Below are 19,823 nucleotides of genomic sequence, written 5' to 3'. Positions count from 1 at the left end.
TACAGTGCTGAAATCTGCCCAAATGGCTAGTAGGGGCACTGCATCAGTCATGACGTTTCCTGCACAGGCATTGCATGGAATAAGCTTTGATTTTACCTCTACTTGCATTAAACTTTTACATCCCTGGTATTGATAGCTATGATAAATACTGGGAAGTAGTGGATGCAGACAGTTTATATGCAAGCGGTGAGCCATCTGTCATTGAGAACTGGGAGCAGATTCTTAGGGAATGTGAAAAGGCACCGCAGCTCCCCACAGGAGAGGAGCGTCTTCCATTGCAGTCGGCGACCGGCCTGCGATTGGCTCGTTGCACCAGATATTTTATACCTGGCCACTAAGGGTTAAATGGATTGAACTCCCTCCCTTACGCTCTCTCTTTCCCTCTCTCCTCCTTTGATATGGCATTTTAGGTACTGCATAGTGGAGATCTTTTGCCAGCATTAAATTCTCCTCCCCCTTCCCTTCTTTGGCATCTGGGGACGCAGAGAGCAAGGTGGGTGGGGTCCTTCTGTTGAGAGATGTTTGCTGTATGACTATGGCCGGTTATCACTGATTTGCAAGATTTAAAATAATAATCAAACGGAAGAGGCACGAGAGACTGGGTTCCGTGAGATAGTGCTGTACCCCCTCTATTGGCCATGGGAGCTGCTGAGTAGGCGGAAAGAGAATCTAGATTACACTTGCGAGGGAGCTACTGGATTTTTTTTTTTCCATGTTGATAGGGAAATTGCATTTTACTAATTTGCTAACCAGCGATTGCCTTGGCCGCTCTGTCTTTTTATTGACTGAGGCAGATTTAACTAACAGTCACCGAGCAGCAAGTTGGGACAGCCTCAAGGTTGACGAAGATGGCTTGGCCCTGTGTGACTAGGGCTTGTTGCATCGCTCGCTTTGGGAATAAGCAAGACAAAGGGGATATCTCAGTCCCTCTGATGTATTCAAAATATTCGGAGGCAACAGATGGACCTCATCTGAGCCAGCAGCCACAGCCACGCCCTGGGTCTTCTGCTATAGAAACTCAGCCACCGCTGGTGGATCCTTACTATGGAGGCCAGGCTAGGTCATCCAGGGAGTTCTCCCAGAGACTGGAGTCCAACAGGGGTTCAGTCATGAGGCAGGACTACAAGCCATGGAAATCCACACCGGAGCCGAGCTGTAAGCCTAGAAGTGAATATCTGCCCTCTGAAGCCCCTCTAGAGAGAGAGACCCAGTACAAGAAGGACTACAGGTCATGGCCAATCCCCCGCCAAGGGGACCATCCATGGATCCCAAAACCCATCCAGGGCCCGGTTCACACCCCGACCATTGAGGGTAAAATGAAGAAGGATGTGATGGGCTCTATTTTACCCCCAGTGGAGAAGAGGATATTTGATGGGGAGCCGGTGGAGAGTGCAGAGCACAGGTTGCTGAAGGGAAGGATATTGCCTATAATGTCACCCCTGAGATCTTTCTTGGTGTCGGTAGTGGAGGAGACCAAAGTCATCAAGCACAGGGAGATGTTAGCCACCAAGCAGCCTTCAAAGGAGACAGCAGGCCCCCTGCAAAGCCAAGGCAGTGAAGACAAGGCGGCCGGGTCTTCATACAGGTCAGGTTGTGACTCAGGTCACTTCTCAGGTTATACATAGAGAGTGGGTGACTGGATGTGGTGCTGCAGCAACAGGTGAGTCTGGACACACTAGAGCTACAGTAGTGCTAGGAGGACCAACAAAGTTCTCAGGTAGCTCATATACTGTATTTTAAAGTCACTAAATTAAAAGGCAAAACCAAACTGATGTTGCCCTTTAAATTATTGAAGCTTTAAAAATATGGTCAGACTTGCTGGACTTGCACCTGTTCCTTGCATAGCGCAGGCTATTATATAAGGCCCTGTATCATTGTGTTTAATGCCTTACGCTATATATGATTTGCCTCTTCCTCTTCAACGTCACGTAAAATGTCTCATTCACTTCTCCAAGTCCTATTTCATGCGACTCTTACTTATAATATTAGCTTTTCAGGTTTTACATTCTAGAAATATTCAGGTGCTAGGACAGGGGTAGGCCACGTGCGGCACTCCAGCTCGCAGCATGCCCTCAAACCGTTTTGCTGTTAGGGCATGCTAACACTGTGGCAGGGCATGCTGGGATGTGTAGTTCCACAGCAGCCAGCGTGTCGGACTCTGACAACCCTGTGCTAGAACCATTTTTGGAACCGACGGGGGAATTTTGTCAGCTTAAACTTTTGAGTACTGTAGACATAAGATGTGAAGTGAAGTCCATCTGGCCCTGAATCTAATGCCACCTTGGGGCTGGAGTAAGGGATACCCTTACCTGGGTGACCAACTGGAAAGGAGTTGTAAGCTAGAAGCTGGGGTGGGAATGTTTAGGAGTGCTGTTACTTGATACTACAGTATTTTGCTGAAAGAGTAGTAGATGCCTTGAGGCACCTTCCAGTAGATGTAGTACAACAAAAAATAGTGAAATCATTTTAACACACTAGGGTGGCTCTAAGGTGTTAATTATTAACATATACATGAATTAGAAAACTGTCTAAATGGATCAATTCGTCTTTACCAAACAAAAAAAACCCTCCGGTGATGGTTGTCATGGAAACACTATTTTCTATTGCTTGACAAATTTCACTTTATTCTCAGTTTGTATTTTAATACTGATCCCCGGATTTTCAAATAACCTGATACTGCTGTGATCCAGATTTGCTATTATATGTTTTTTTTTTATGCTGGTGGTGAATTGTCCTGTTATATGGCGGCAAAAAAGCCACTTTGATTTATTTCATATTATCATTAACTTATACCGTTTTTATTTTCTTATGACTTTATTTCTATAAAAGTCCCGGTGACCCGCCAGAGGTGGGGTTTATATCTGCCATTTCTAATAACCACACATGCTGCAGGGCTGCAATTATATCTCTGCAGGGTGACATCATGCATCACAGTGATTGCAGTGCAGCATGTACTATACATACCAGCATGAGGTTGTCATGGAGCTGTGTGTGTGTGGTGTGTGTGTGTGTGTGTGTGTGTGTGTGTGTGTGTGTGTGTGTGTGTGTGTGTGTGTGTGTGTGTGTGTGTGTGTGTGTGTTGTCATGCACAGAGAGGCTGCGTTGCCCCTGCAGATTATTCTCATATTAAAGTGAAAATGGTGGAGATGGGAGCAGCTGTCATACAGAACATGGAGGTGGAGCCTCAAGAACAAAGAAAGAGGAGAGAGCAGCAGAAAAGATCTACAGGGATGAAATGATAGGAAAATCAGGGGACATACTGGTAGAGAATGAAGGCTGCAGACACACAGTACAGCAGTGTGTAGCTGGAGGCAGTCACATCACACCTACACTGTAGTTATTGTGAGGGAGTTGTCAGGTGGAAACCGGGATCACCGTAGGAAATATTGCACGCTATTAGAGGGGTTTGGTCTTGTTTGTGGTGGGGGGAAGGGCCCGTTGGGAAAGGCCGACACAAAAGCACCGTTCAGTCCTTGCAGAGCAATTTGGATAAATGAACCTGTCAGTCAGCTTTCTGCCTCCTCCTGCGTTGCTATGTAATTAAGCACAAAACTGATTGACGTGATTGCTGGGAGAGCCCCTTCCACTTACCTGATAGAAATCAGGCTACTTACAGCTCCATATTTATCGCAGCGCCGAGCGAAAGATTGTGGTGTCCAAAGTCAGTCTTCAGCCAAACAAACGGCTTTACAAACAATTTACCTGTCCTGTATTTATAGACTGGGGGGCTGTGGCTGAGTTGTATGTATGTGCGCTCGAGTCTGGAAACTTATTTTGCAGGTGTGGTATAACAGAACTACAAGGTCCAGGTAGACAGTCAATAAGTCGTCAACACATGGTCGACAGGCAACCTTACAACAATAGATAAAAGGTTGACAGTAGTGAAGGTCGACATATACAAAAGGGAGCAGGGTGAAAAGGACCAGTTGAGGTCCACGTGGATAGTAAATCAAGCAAATATTGGTATAACGTGAAAACCCCGCAAAATATGTGTCGACCATTTGTGTGTTGACCAGTGTCATGTAGACCTTTTGAACCTGTCAACCTTTTGTAACTGTCGACCTAATACATGTCGGCCATTTGGTGTCGACCTATTGATATCTACCTAGACATTATCCGGATACTGTATTTTGCTTACATACGATGGTAGGACCTAATGCCCACACCCCAAACATAGGCACAGTACTCACGGTCAGTAGATCCCAGGGTCTCATAACACGCCTGTCCCCCCAGGTACTGAGACCCTGAGTAAAACCCCGACACATCTTATATCAGCCTCTTACAGGTACAAGCGCTAACTAGCATTTTCTCAGACTGAAGACCCGAATTGGCGATAATAGATGGCGCCCACCCTCACTCTCCATCCATAACTCCAAGAGCCCTTAACCGGCTTTTACTAAAGCTCAAAAGTCTATTACTGTAAATCTGTTTTGCAATCACAGACGTTTTCCTGGGGTTTTTGGACACCTGACCATTACACCAACAGGGACTAATAACATTGTATTCAAATACATATACATTAATATGGAGTTAGTCCACCTTTTGCATCTATAACAGCTTCCACTCTTCTTGGAAGGCTTTCCACAAGATTTTGGAGAGTTTCTGTGTGAATATGTGCCCATTCATTCTGTAGAGCATTTATGAGGTCAGGCACTGATGTTGGACGAGTAGGCCTGACTCGCAATCTTCGCTCCAGTTCATCCCAAAGGTGCTCGGTAGGATTGAGGACAGGGCTCTGTGCGGGCCACTCAAGTTCTTCCACACCGAACTCACTAAACCATGGGGCTAATTCAGACTGGATCACTGCAGTGGCAGCAATCGCAGTGTGAATCCCTATGTGGAGTATGCGCACCTCGGGGAGCCCAGTGAGATCAGGCAGAGACGGTCGCGGGGCGGGAGGGGGCGTGCAATGGCGTTAGAACGCCGTTGGTGGGGCACGGTCCGGACAACAGAGGCGTGTCCGGACCGCTGCGGGGGCGGGCCGCGGAGGCTGTGTGACGTAACACGCAGCCGATGCGACCCGGGACGCGGTGAGTAGCTGCCTGACAGCGTGCAGGAGCTGTGCTGGCAGGGAGCTACTCAGTGGGTGCAAAAGCATCACCAATGCGCTGGGCGTCGCTCCGCATGTCTGAGAAACTGATCGTAGATGTGCTAAATTTAGTACATCTACGATCAGATCTGAATGGCCCCCCATGTCTTTATAGTCCTTGCTTTGTGACCTGGAGCACAGTCATGTTGGAATAGAAAAGGGTCTTCCCCAAACTGTGGCCAAAGTTGGAAGCAGAGCATCATCCAAAATGTCTTGGTAAGCTAAAGCATTAATATTGCCCTTCACTGGAAATGAGGGGCCTAGCCCAGCCCCATACATTATCCCTCCTCCACCAAGCTTCACAGATGGCATAATGCAGTCAGACAGGTAACGTTCTCCCGGCATCCGCCAGACCCAGACTCGCCCATCTGGCTGCCAAACAGAAGCGTGATTCGTCACTCCACAGGACATACTTCCACCGCTTCACAATCCAGTGTCGGTGTGCTTTACACCGCTCCATCCAACGCTTGGCATTGAGTTTGGTGATATGAGGCTTGCATGCAGCTGCTCGGCCATAGAAACCCATTCACTGAAACTCCTGCCACACATTTTCTGTGCTTACATTAATGCCAGTAGAACGTTGGTGACTTCTACGCACCATCACCTTAGCAGTCGTTGACCCTGCTCTGATTTTACGCAGTCTTCCGCTTCATGGCTGATCTACTGTTCCTAAACGCTTCCACTGTCTAATATCACTCACAGCTGACTGTGGAATATCCAGCAAGAATGTCATGAACCGTCTTATTGCAGAGGTGGCATCCTATCACAGTACTACGCCGACAGTCGCTGAACTAATGCCACAGTGTGTGTGTGTGTGTGTGTATGTATGTATATATATATATATATACACATCGCACGTAAAAATCCTTTTTTAAATGTATTTATTTTTAGTAATATTTACACAATAATTAGGGCCTAATTCAGACCTGATCGCTGCTGTGCGAATTTGCAGAGGTTTGCGATCGGATAGTCACCGCCCAGACAGAGTGAATATCCGCCCCGTGCAAGTCTGCGTACGCCGTGCGAAAAGCTTTGAAAACGCCAGTGTTCTGCAAATTCGTTCACAACTCACAATCAAATGATTTTTCCAGTCTATGTAATCTGTGCGTAGCCCAGGACCTACTCCTACAGCGCGAAAAAATCAGGCTGCTCGGGGCCGGAGCTGACGTCACACACCCGCCCTGAAGCCGTGTTTTTCCTGACACACCCAGGAAACGGCCCGTTTTGCATTCGACCTATTCAATGACAGTGCTGTTTTTCCGACAGATCGGAAAAACCGTCACTTGTCGAAAAAACTTGGATCGGCGGATTAGCAACGGTTCCACGCGTTTTATCGAATTCTGACAATTCCGACGGGATTTTGGCATGTTTTCGACAATGCTGATTCGACTTCAAAAAAGTTGGATCAGCATTGTCGAAAATGGGCAAAACCTGTTGGAATTGCCCGCTAATTGAAGAGGATCCGACAGTCATTGAATAGACCCCTAAATGTATATGTGTACAGTGTTGACATGTGAATGTTAACAGTCAATTTTAACTGATTTTAGGGTTAGGCTGCATTAGGGCTAAGGTTAGGCTGCGGTTAGGGTTAGGCTGCGTTCAGGGTTAGGGTTAGTTTGTGGTTAGGGCTATAGTTAGGCTGCGGTTAGGATTAAGCTTTGGTTAGGGCTAGGGTTAGGCTGTGGTTAGGGTTATGCTGCGGTTAGGGCTAGGGTTAGGCTGCGGTTAGGGTTAGGCTGTGGTTAGGGCTAGGGTTAGGCTGCAGTAAGGCTGAAGTCAGGCTTAGGCTGCGGTTAGGGTTAGGCTGCGATTCAGTTTAGAGTTAGGCTGCAGTTAGGCTTAGGCTGTGGTTAGTTTTAGGATGCACTTCGGGTTAGGTTGCTGTTAGAGTTAGACTGCGATAAGGGTTAGGGCTAGGTTTAGTTAGGGTTAGGCTGTGGCTCAGGCTTAGCTGAGGTTATGTTTAGAGTTAGGCTGCGGTTAGGGTTAAGCTGTGGTTAGGGTTAGGTTGTGGGTAGGGTTAGGCTGCGGTTAGGCTTAGCTGAGGTTAGATTTAGAGTTAGGCTGCGGTTAGAGTTAGGCTGCGGTTAGAGTTAGGCTGTGGTTAGGGTTAGAGCTAGGCTGCGGTTAGGGTTAGGCTGTGGCTCAGGCTTATCTGAGGTTATGTTTAGAGTTAGGCTGCGGTTAGAGTTAGGCTGTGATAAGGGTTAGGGCTAGAATACAGTTAAGTTTAGGCTGCGGTTAGGGTTAGGCTGCAGTTAGGTTTAGGCTGCAGTTATGTTTAGAGTTAGGCCGTGGTTAGGGTTAGGCTGCAGTTAGGTTTAGGCTGCAGTTATTTTTAGAGTTAGGCTGCGGTTAGGGTTAGGCTGCAGTTAGGTTTAGGCTGCAGTTATTTTTAGAGTTAGGCTGCGGTTAGGGTTAGGCTGCAGTTAGGTTTAGGCTGCAGTTATGTTTAGAGTTAGGCCGCGGTTAGGGTTAGGCTGCAGTTAGGTTTAGGCTGCAGTTATGTTTAGAGTTAGGCCGCGGTTAGGGTTAGGCTGCAGTTAGGTTTAGGCTGCAGTTATGTTTAGAGTTAGGTCGCGGTTAGGGTTAGGCTGCAGTTAGGTTTAGGCTGCAGTTATGTTTAGAGTTAGGCCGCGGTTAGGATTAGGCTGCAGTTAGGTTTAGGCTGCAGTTATGTTTAGAGTTAGGCCGCGGTTAGGGTTAGGCTGCAGTTAGGTTTAGGCTGCAGTTATTTTTAGAGTTAGGCTGCGGTTAGAGTTAGGCTGATGTTAGGGTTAGGCTGTGGTTAGGGTTAGGTTGTGGTTAGGGTTGGGTTAAGGGCTAGAATGTCTATAGAATACTACATTCTCGCAATGTCAACATTATGAATATTGACATTTCACATTTTGACCTCCCACCCATGTCAACATCCTGAATGCTAACATTGTGTTCTACACCCCTATTGGACATTTGCTAACATCACTGTAACAATGTGAGTAAATCGCAGCATCATCATTACAAAGGAATATTCTGGCAATCTGTACCGGCCGTCTTTTATTGCATATTGCGTATATTTCATTATCATATGTTCTGCCTCCCTAAGCGCATTGGGGTTGTAAGCTCACATACTCATACAGTATATACCAGTCGGCATGGCAATGGAAAAGTAGGGATTTTTGGTGCATTTAGTGTGGGGGTGGGGAGGGGCAGAGTGTGCTTCCATCAAACATCATGGGGCATATTTGTCTTTTTTTTTTTCCCTTTTACTGAAATACACCCTTCTATCACCTAAATGTATCTAAGGACTTTTTGAGGAGTTTTCATTAAAAAAAAAAAAAAACTCCTCCAAGCCTTTAAATTCACATTCTTTTACTAAGCATATAGCACTTCTCATTAAAAGTATGGGCAATGTGATCTGTTTCAGATTTACTAACAGCAAACTGTAAAAAAAACATGTGGAGGGAGGCTTGCAATAATAATGCCATCTTCAGATGGCGTTATGCAGGCTTCCCTCCGTTTCCCCTACTCCTGCTCTGCCCCTCCTGCCTGGTGACAGGCAGAGCAGAGCCCAGAGTCAGCTTTTGTGATCAGCCTGTGGGGGTAATTCCAAGTTCATCGCAGCAGGAATTTTGTTAGCAGTTGGGCAAAACCATGTGCACTGCAGGGGGGGGGGGGGCATATATAACGTGCAGAGAGAGTTAGATTTGGGTGGAGTGTGTTCAATCTGCAATCTAAATTGCAGTGTAAAAATAAAGCAGCCAGTATTTACCCTGCACAGAAACAAAATAACCCACCCAAATCTAACTCTCTCTACACATGTTATATCTGCACATGGTTTTGCCCAACTGCTAAGAAAATTCCGGCTGCGATCAACTTCGAATTACCTCCTGTGTGTATACAATAAATTGGTTATTAATAGAAAATAAAACAAAACTTATCTTCATTCAGGGATTGGTGAGCTCCTTCTCTGTGACCCGGTCAGCTGATCTGTGCGGTCAGCTGATGTGTCTGCCGGGACCGCACATATCAGCTGACAGGGTCACAGGAGCTCACTGATCACTGATCTTGGTGAAGGTGAGTTTAATTGTATTGATTTTCTATTATAACTATGAAGAGCAGCAGGAGAGGAGGCAGGTTGCCAGGCAGCAGTAGGCAGCAGGGCTAGAGCAGGGGGGAGCAGCACTGGCAGGAGAGCTGCGGAGGGTAGTCTGTGCATGCACTGTCATACTCTCAGGATATTTTTTGTGAAAAATATACTTATAAGTGCAGGGACGGGATTCCCAGGGACCTTTCTTGCAAGGTTTGTGCTTCCATGCACATTTTAATACATTCATGCAGTGGCGAATCTATAATGGGTGCAGTGTGTGCAGTGCAAACGGGCCCCTGGGTCCAGAGGGGCCCACACCGCACACCTTGCGCCACTGGTGGATCCAGAAGAAAATGACAGCAGTGGGCACCATGAAAGGGGCAAATACATTTGCGTGTGTCTTCGGTGCATGTGCTCAAAGAAAAGGGAGGGCAGGGAGAGAGTGACTGGCAGTAGGTGACTGGTAGTGGGTGACTGGGAGAGTGACTGGCAGTGGGTGACTGGGAGAGTGACTGGCAGTAGGTGACAGAGCGGGTGACAGGCAGTGGGTGACAGGGAGCATGACTGGCAGTGGGTGACAGGGAGAGAATGACTGGCAGTAGGTGACTGGGAGAGTGACTGGCAGTAAGTGACAGAGAGAGAGTGACTGGCAGTGGGTGACAGGGAGAGGGTGACTGGTTATGGGTGACTGGGAGAGTGACTGGCAGTGGGTGACTGGGAGAGTGACTGGCAGTAGGTGACAGAGCGGGTGACAGGCAGTGGGTGACAGGGAGCATGACTGGCAGTGGGTGACAGGGAGAGAATGACTGGCAGTAGGTGACTGGGAGAGTGACTGGCAGTAAGTGACAGAGAGAGAGTGACTGGCAGTGGGTGACAGGGAGAGGGTGACTGGTTATGGGTGACAGGGGGAGGGTGACTGGCAGTGGGTGACTGGGAGAGTGACTGGCAGTAGGTGACAGAGCGGGTGACAGGCAGTGGGTGACAGGGAGCATGACTGGCAGTGGGTGACAGGGAGAGAATGACTGGCAGTAGGTGACTGGGAGTGGGTGACTGGGAGAGTGACTGCCAGTGGGTGACAGGGAGCATGACTGGCAGTGGGTGACAGGGAGAGTGTGACTGGCTGTGGGTGACGGAGAGGGTGACTGGCAGTGAGTGACAGAGAGAGCATGACAGTGAGAGGGTGACATATGAGTCAGTGTGATGTGTGCCCCATGATACACATATAAGTGGGGTGAGAAAGGGGCACACTTACAAAAAAAAGTAAATGTTTTTATATAAAAAAAGTCTGTCATCATCATGCATGATATAACACACACACACGCACACACACACAAGCACACCTCACTGCCTCACTCACCTTCCCTATGACATCACAAGTGGCTCACTCTGGTCGGAGCTCTATTATACACAGTGACTGGTGGCTGGGAAGAGTAGAGGATAATTTTTGTACAGCACTGAGCACACTCCCAGTGACTCCAGTAATGCTCTCTAGTCCCCAGCGTGACAGCCCGTGGCTTCGGTAGCGAATCCACGCACACAACAGCACCCCGCTGCCCCTAGCCCACTAGATTAGCAGTATGGTGGCAGCAGGCAGCCGCCGGGCCCCCTGGGACTACTACCCTAGTGCCCGCCAGCTCTGTCAGGTGAACATAGCTGCTGCTGCTCTGCGATAAACAAAAACAAAAAAAAGAGAAAGCCACAAATGACCTCTCCGGGGTCACATGGCAGTGACACAGTGACTCTGTGCACTAGGTCGTGCACAAGTCTCCAGGAAAATGGCGACACCCATAGAATGGGAATAGAATCTGTGGCGAGTGTAGCGAGGCGAGTGCAGTGAGCCCACAAGGGGCTTTGTTGCGCTCGCCCCCCGCTGGTATTCTGCTGCCGGGATCCCGGCCTCTGTATGCTAACCGCTGGGATCTCATGTGCGCCAGCCACGTAACCCCAACCCGCTCCGACAGAAAGGGTCATTCAGATCTGATCGCTGCTGTGCGTTTTTGCACAGCGGGCGATCAGCTACTAAATGCGCATGCGTATGTACCGCAATGCGCATGCACATCGGACAACTACAAAGGGCATCGCGGGCCAGCGGTGGGATGGTGCAAAAAAAAACATTTGCACGGGCGTTCGCTAGGTTATTGATAGGAAGAGGCCGTTTGTGGCTGGTAACGGACCGTTTACTGGGAGTGTCAGGAAAAACACAGGCGCGCCAAAGCGTTTTCAGGGAGTGTGTCTGACGTCAGCTCCGGCCCCGATCAGCCTGTTGTGAGTAGGAGTAAGTCCTGGGCTGCACAGACTGCACGCACTGAATTTTAGCAGCTCGGCTACACATGCGTTCGCACACTTGCACAGCGAATATACACTCCCCCTGTAGGCGGCGACTATCTGATTGCAGGACAGCAAAATCGCAGCCCAGCGATCAGATCTGAATGACCCCCCCTGATACTGCACACGGGTCCCCTCTTCTCTTGATAAGCCCCTGCATTCATATAATATATTTAAATATCGCAATGCGTATGTAAGCGAGGTTATTGCGTCACAACCGGTTTGTGATAGATATGACCCTACAGTATATGAGCTCCTAAAGTAATAATCTGTCAGACTTTGTGCACACCCTCAGTATAGAGCCTGTGCTCACCCCCAGTATAGAGCCTGTGCACACCCTCAGTATAGAGCCTGTGCACACTCCCAGTATAGAGCCTGTGCACACCCCCAGTATAGAGCCTGTGCACACCCCCAGTATAGAGCCTGTGCACACCCCCAGTATAGAGCCTGTGCTCACCCCCAGTATAGAGCCTGTGCACACCCCCAGTATAGAGCCTGTGCACACCCCCAGTATAGAGCCTGTGCACACCCCCAGTATAGAGCCTGTGCACACCCCCAGTATAGAGCCTGTGCACACCCTCAGTATAGAGCCTGTGCACACCCCCAGTATAGAGCCTGTGCACACCCCCAGTTTAGAGCCTGTGCACACCCCCAGTATAGAGCCTGTGCACCCCCCAGTATAGAGCCTGTGCACACCCCCAGTATAGAGCCTGTGCACACCCCCAGTATAGAGCCTGTGCACACCCCCAGTATAGAGCCTGTGCACACAGTATTGCCGGACTATAAGCATGTCTGGAGATACTAATATTAACCATAGCAGGGTTCCCGTATGCAACGGTTAATGTAAGCCTGGGCCTAGATCACCTTTCCCCACTGTGCTGGTAGCATTGAATAAACAGTTAAGGGAAAGAAAATTGGGCCTGAACCAGAGCTGCATATCAGTGCCGTAACTAGGTATGTGCGCTATGTGCCTTGCACACAGCGCAGGATGACCTGGGGTGCAATCAGCCGGCCTCACAATCTACTCTCATGAGCTGTACTGCTAGCTCCGCCTCCCCCCGCCCCAAAGCCGGAGCTAGCAGTACAGCTCATGAAGCCGCGAGTAATGCCCGCCCCCCGCCTCCGCGATGATCTCCGCCTCCTCCCCCAGCCAAGCCGGAGCTTACAGTGCTGCAGCGCGTGAAGCTGCAATGTCCGTCCTCCACCCACCCGCCTCCTCTCCCAGCCAAGCCGCTGCCGCCCGCCTGCTCGCCTGCTGAAGCCGCCGCCTGCGCACCTGTGTCCCGCTGAAGCCGCCGCTGCTTCTGAGGTCCTGGCAGCGCTGCGGCTGAGTTCTCCCTGTGAAGTGGACTCTGTCAGGAGGAGTCAGGAGCCGGCAACAGCGCTGGAAGAACATACACTTCACGTAAGTGCCTACACAGACGCTACACTACAGTATATTGCACTACACTTCACTACAGTACACTACACTACACCACAGTACACTTCACTACTCTGCACTACACTACACTACAGTAAACTACACTACACTACAGTATATTACACTACACTTCACTACACTACACTCTAAGGGTGGGGGGGGGTGTAAGGGGTATCTGCCTGCCGTACTGTGTTAAAGGGGGACGCTGCCTTCCATAATGTGTAAAAGGGGGACTATCCTGCCGTAATGTGTAAAAAAGGGGACACTGTCTGCCGTAATGTGTAAAAAAGGGGACGCTGTCTGCTGTAATGTGTAAAAAGGGGACGCTATCTGCCGTAATGTGTAAAAAAGGGGACGCTGTCTGCCGTAATGTGTAAAAAGGGGACGCTGTCTGCCGTAATGTGTAAAAAAGGGGTCGCTGTCTGCCGTAATGTGTAAAAAGGGGACGCTGTCTGCCGTAATGTGTAAAAAGGGGACGCTGTCTGCCGTAATGTGTAAAAAAGGGGACGCTGTCTGCCGTAATGTGTAAAAAAGGGGACGCTGTCTGCCGTAATGTGTAAAAAGGGCACGCTATCTGCCGTAATGTGTAAAAAGGGGACGCTGTCTCCCGTAATGTGAAAAAGGGGACGCTGTCTGCCGTAATGTGTAAAAAGGGGATGCTGTCTGCCGTAATGTGTAAAAAGGGGAATCTGTCTGCCGTAATGTGAAAAAGAGGCACTACCTGGTGTAGTGGCGCTACTGTGCGGCGTAATTTGAATAATGGAGACTACTGTGCACCATTGTATGAATTGGTATTATTTTGTGGCCACACCCCTTTCCTGTGAAGCCACGCCCCTATATTTTTTGCACACGCCTACGACGCACACTGCTGCCGGTTTACGTTAAGGGGGGGCGCCGATGCCGTTTCTTGCACACAGCGCTAAAATGTCTAGTTACGGCACTGCTGCATATTACCGCAGCAGTAACCCTACACCCTGCGGCTCAGTACGCCATCTTTCCTCAGTACACATTTGTAGGGTGAGGGCGTATTAGCAGGGTGCACAGGGGCGTGTGTGATGGATTTGCCTATAGCTGTGATGATCATTGTAGAAAATGACATCTAAAAGTCACATAAATGGATTCTGCAAGTCAGGTGCCAGTAGTATGCGTTGTGACACGGCTGCGACACTCTCATAAGATGTGTCATCTCTGCGCGTCTGTTTAGCTGCCCCCCTGTTACCTCCCAGTTACTACCCAGGAACTCTCCTCCCCACATTTCTCCTCTAAATTTATACTGCAACTCTGTAGGAACATAACCAGGAGGCATTCACGGTGCGACTTCAACACATGCGGTGATAAAAAAAACATCGCTCCACTGCGCCCGACATTGCCACTTCGTCACACTCAGAGGTAGATTTACTAAACTTTCTAAAAATTAAAAGTGGTGGTGTTGCCCACAGCCAGGGCTGTCTCTAGACATTTTGGCTCCCAGTGCAAACACAAAATAATGCACCCCTCCCCCATAGACATTGTAAAAAGAAAAACTTGTGTGTGCCCCAAACAGGGGGTGTGGCCTTGCAGCAAAGGAGCGTGGCCTTGTTGCAAAGGGGGTGGCCTTGCAGGAAAATACTACCTTACACCAACACAATAGTGTCCCTTACACCACGGGGGTCATTCCGAGTTGATCGCTCGCTAGCTAGTTTTAGCAGCCGTGCAAACGCTATACCGCCGCCCACTGGGAGTGTATTTTAGCTTAGCAGAAGTGCGAACGTTTTTATCGCAGAGCGGCTACAACATTTTTTGTGTAGTTTCAGAGTAGCTCAAAACCTACTCAGCGCTTGCGATCGCTTCAGACTGTTCAGTTCCGGATTTGACGTCACAAACCCGCCCAGCCACACCTGCGTTTTTTCTGGCACGCCTGCGTTTTTTCCGCACACTCCCTGAAAACGGTCATTTGCCAACCAGAAAGGCCCACTTCATGTCAATCACTCTGCAGCAACCTATGCGACTGAAATGCATCGCTAGACCCTGTGCAAAACGTCATCGTTCGTTGTGCCCGTACGTCGCGCGTGGGCATTGCGCCGCATATGCATGCACAGAACTGCCGATTTTTAGCCTGATCACTGCGCAGCGAACAAATTCAGCTAGCAATCAACTCGGAATGACCCCCCATATTATGCCCCCAAACAGTAATGCCCCTTCTCATGCCCCCCACAGTAATGCCCCTTGTCATGCCCCCCACAGAACTGACCCTTGCACCAAATTATGCAGACACAATATTATGCAGCATGCCTCACATAGTAGTGCGTCTTATAATTGCCACACTACCTGCCCGTTATTAGGGCTGTTTCATGCTCCCGCCGCTGCTGCCGCATTCCCGGCGCTGCTGTGCTGTTGCGTCTGCCTCCTCCCTCTGGCTCTGTCTAGTAAATATATCTCCCAAATTGGCCGCCGCCTCCTCTAGCATCCTTCCCAACTGTCTTCTCTCAAACGGCAGTCATTTTGGGAGGGACATTGTCACAGTATTCAGTGCAGCCGGCCAGACCACATAGAATACTGCACACACTGGCTGCAGACTGGCGCCCCGTGCATTTGCACGGCTGGCCTGCCCCTAGAAATGGCCCTTCCCATAGCAACCAATCCAATTCTAGGTATAATTTCTCTATTGCATCCTAGAAAATGATACACAGAATCGGATTGGTTGCTAAGGGCAACATATCCTTTTTTAGAAGCTTTAATAAGTCTACCCCTCAGAATCAGACCCTAAGGGGCCTAGTCAATAGCTACTACTATCACTTTGCTTAGCATGCGTACTGCGCACCGTGTGCCTTCACCTGTGTAAGTGCGGCCGACAGAGGATTCCTCTCTGACAAGAATGGCGTTATGAGAAGATTGCGGAAGGTACTGATGCCATGCGAACCATTGTGGAGCTGGGTAAATCTGCCCATTTAGCCGCCCCCGCAGGAACCTATGGGGGCTACTGTTGCAGTCAGCAATACACGGCAGGTATCTGCTGCAATCAGGGATGGACTGGGGCCAGAATTCGGCACCAGCATCCTCGCGCGCTCAGCACAGGAGGCGTGCACGCTCGACGGAGGGGCGCATGGACACGGCGCACGGGACGTGCCGTGAGTCATGGGGGCATGGACTCCAGACACGCCCCCCATTTTTATTGATCTGCACAGTACGGGCGGGGGGGGGGGGGCGTGCGGACACGGCGCACGGGGCGTGCCGTGAATCAGGGGGAGCATGGACTCAAGGCACGCCCCCAATTTCGGGCGGCGGGGGTGCACAAACTCAGAGAGCCGGGAGCTGCGCTGTGCGCAGCCTTCCCTGCTTCTTTGTGACCGCACTGGCCCGCCTGCCCATTGGCCCTTCTGGTATTTGCCCTGGCTGCGATCCGTCCTTGTTACATTCAGGGAATACTTACACCTTTTGCAAGGATCCCCCAAATACATCTGTTTTCAGGGGATGCCCCACAAAATTAATATAATAAATAGGCCCCTGTAAGTGACTTCACAATGCAGAATGAGCTTACGCTGAGAACTGTGTACCCCTATCTCATACCTGCGCTATCCTAACATCACTGACTCATGGTATGTACTGATGGAGACTTACCGCGGTCTAATAGCTTCTTGTACACACAGGTGAAGACACACCTGATTCTCAGTCTCTTCTAACACAAGGGTCTTTGGCCTGATTCAGCATGGAATGCAGAAATGCGAAAGGCCGCTGCACACACGTTCAAGGACTCAGCTTGCACTCACAGGCATTCGGAAGCTAAGCCCTGGCGGGTGACAGGAACGGGTCATCGACGCACCGTTTTGTAGGCATCGATGCACCATTTGAGGGGGCGCGGTCCGGACAATGGAGGTGTGTCCGGACTGTTTGTGGGGCGGGCGGCAGCGGCAGTGGCTGCGTGACGTCACATGCAGGTGTTGCAAACCTAAACATGGCGTGTAGCTTTCTGCCTTCGCAGCTAGGCTGCGTAGGCAGGGGGCAATCCTAAACATGCTAGAGCGTTGATGTCTTGCGATGCGTTTGCATGTTTGCGGGGGGAGGGGGGGCTGGACCCGCCATGCGGGGTGTCCCCCCGCATGTCAGAGTAAAGGGTTGTAGGTGTGCGTTTTTTCGAAATATCTCCATTCTCTGAGTGCCATTAGCGTTCAGTCTGTACACACAGCTCCAAAGCCAATACAGCCTAGTATTTATCTCACGGCTGTACCCAACTGCAGTGACCCAAACAGTCATGGCCACCGGGTCACTAACAATAACTGAAGCCACATAATACGTTTGTCGCCATCACACCCAATGCACATAACACACAGAGAGGCGATTTTCGCGCTTAAGGTGACAGAGGTCTGTGTCCACCATGCACAGTGATTATTCTTTCAGGTCCACAGACCACAGTCCACTATTAGGGTCAACGGTTATTAAGGTCTAATAATATCCTCCATCCCTCAACGTCAACGATCATAAAACTCATCATTCCGAATGAGCTCAGACTTTGATATTTGAAGGAACCGGACAGTTCCAGGTCACAATGTCATTTACTCAATAAGATCTCCAAGAGTGAGTCTGAAAAATGTGATTATTAACAAAGTCAAGCTCTAAAAGTAATTTCTTCACGAGTGATATTACAGACAAGCGACTAGCCGGTGCTTTCCCAGTCCTACTGTATCACCAGTTTTCTAGAGACCTTGAGAAGTTATTAATAGTAAAAAGAATTAGGATTCAGGTTCCATCTATGCAAACAGAATAGTGCATGAGACCAGTCTGCACCATTTAGGATTTACCGAAGTCATTTCTTCTTCTGGTCACAGCACGATGGCAAGTAACCGTGATGATTTCCATCATTCAGGTGAAATAAAGTTATATGAAACTTGCTCCCAACCACACAGCGCTCCACAAAGGTCTTCTGACAACACTGGGCCACATTCGGAGTTGGACGCAAGTACACAAGCGGTCGCATCCCACGGATGTGGCTGCGCCATGCATCCGCACATAGGGCCAGATGTACTAAGCCTGAAAAGTGATAAATATCACAGTGATAAAGTACCAGCCAATCGGCTCCTAACTGTCATTTTTCAAACACAGCCTGTGACATGACAGTTAGGAGCCGATTGGCTGGTGCTTTATCACAGTGATATTTATCACTTTTCAGGCTTAGTACATCTCCCCCAGAGTGAGAGGCTCCATCAGTTGGCTGAATGGATACAAAGTCACAAGTTTACTTGTCTCTACTCAAGAGCTTTGGAATAAAATAGTTCTGTATATACAGGAATCTGTGACGTAACAGGGCAGCAGTGCCCTATGCCAGCCTCGCCCCCTGAGTGCTTGATGTCATGACATTGCGTCAAGGGGGTGGGGCAGCCAGCACCGAGAAGTACGGCACTGCCCGGAGTCTCCTCAGGATTCTCTGGGCGACTTTACAGCCTACTGGGTGCATGTCCGGAGAATCCAGGCACCCTGCTAGCCATATGCAGGGGCCACAGGGCAGCGTCATGCTGCCCCTAAGTCTCTGGGCTATGGCACCACTCGCTTGCCCCTATTTATAGCCTTGAGAGGAATTATACAGATCTTATGCTATTTTTTGATTCTTCACAGATGGAAAAACGTATCCACTTCTCTTTTTGTAAAACAGGTAGCAGGAAAAATAACTGGAGACCTATTCCTGAAACCTGAGTTTGCTGCAGCGTCCGCCCCACTGTGTAGCCTGAGGGAAGGCTAGGGTGACTGAGAAGATGAGAGGAGCTTTTTAGTAGGATATTTTCATAGGCTAATAGAGGTCCATGATGGGAGCCTGAAGGTCCCATCTAAATACTGTATGAAGATCACGAAATACACCAGCAACGCGTTTCACAAAATTGTCTTTGGAAGGCCAGAAGCCGGGTTATAGTAACAAAGCTTGATATTCCGTTATGTCCAGACTGCCCTTAAAAGTTACCGGGTGATCTCATCCTCGTGCCAAAGCTGAAGTGTGCCCCATTGGGTGTTTGATACAAGAAAGATGCGGGAAAATTAAAATTGTGCTTTAAGATGTTACAAAATCCTTACTGAAAGCAATCCATATTGCACAATATTTTTCCTTCACGGTATAAAATGGCAGATTTTTTTATTTTTTCAGTTCCTATCCTAAACAGGGTACTCTATGTACAAAAGAAATTGGGAGGTGGGGGCAAACTTAGATAATCAGACGCGTTTCACATCCCTATTCACAGAATAACAATGGCAGGAATCCATGGAACGGGAAACACGTATTACAGCGTACAAATAGGCCTAGGGGTAGATTTATCAAAGCTTGGAGAGAGATAAAGTGGGGAGAGACCAACGAATCAGCTCCTAACTTTCATTTGACAGGCTGTGTTTGAAAATGACAGGCGATGATTGATTGGTACTTTATCCAAGGTTTGATAAATCTGCCACCAAATCCTTGGTAATTCCTACAGACCACTCAACTAACTATGAATCATATATTCTTTTTTCACAGTGAGACTACGTCCGTCCTTATACTACTGTATGAATATGTAGATGGGAGCTGGACCATATATTATTTATAAGTATCACCCTAGTGCGGGCCATTAAAGATGGATGTACCAATGGGCTCTATAACCCAGTCCAACACTGTGGAAATATCAATGTCATAAGAAATATCCAGTAATATTATTAATCCCAACACTATTATCTTCAGGTGCTTTAAATACGGTAGACCATACCTTCAAAACGGAGTCTAATTAGCTTAGACTATGATACATATGGCCGTCTGTAACACGGAGGAGAGAGAAACGTTGCTGGGAAATAATCTGGGATTAGCATAACACTGGGAACAAAATTGTGGAATTATTCATGGGATTACTATGTAATCTGTTCAATGCCTGCCCGCCGAGCTAATTTTACAAAAGGAGGAAAGTCAAGATTAGCACATTATAAAGGATTAATCC

At 48.8% G+C, this 19,823-nt stretch overlaps 1 protein-coding gene across 4 annotated transcripts in view; it reads left to right on the top strand.

Moving 5' to 3' along the window:
• Positions 1 to 19,823, top strand: part of MAP6 (microtubule associated protein 6) — a 215,669-nt gene that overhangs the window by 3,887 nt on the left and 191,959 nt on the right. For 2 of the 4 annotated variants that reach the window (XM_063951235.1, XM_063951237.1), the window contains exon 1: positions 502 to 1,585. The exons of the other annotated variants lie outside the window; for them this stretch is intronic. In XM_063951235.1, coding sequence (XP_063807305.1) covers positions 849 to 1,585 — 737 coding nt within the window. In that variant the 5' untranslated portion in view covers positions 502 to 848. Of the gene's footprint in view, positions 1 to 501; positions 1,586 to 19,823 lie in introns of those variants that run through there. 4 annotated transcript variants of the gene reach the window in all.

Source organism: Pseudophryne corroboree, chromosome 2, assembly GCF_028390025.1.
Source record: "Pseudophryne corroboree isolate aPseCor3 chromosome 2, aPseCor3.hap2, whole genome shotgun sequence".
NCBI classification, from domain to species: Eukaryota; Metazoa; Chordata; class Amphibia; order Anura; family Myobatrachidae; genus Pseudophryne; species Pseudophryne corroboree.
Note: the sequence above shows the minus strand (reverse complement) of the source record. Positions and strands in the feature narration are given on the sequence as shown.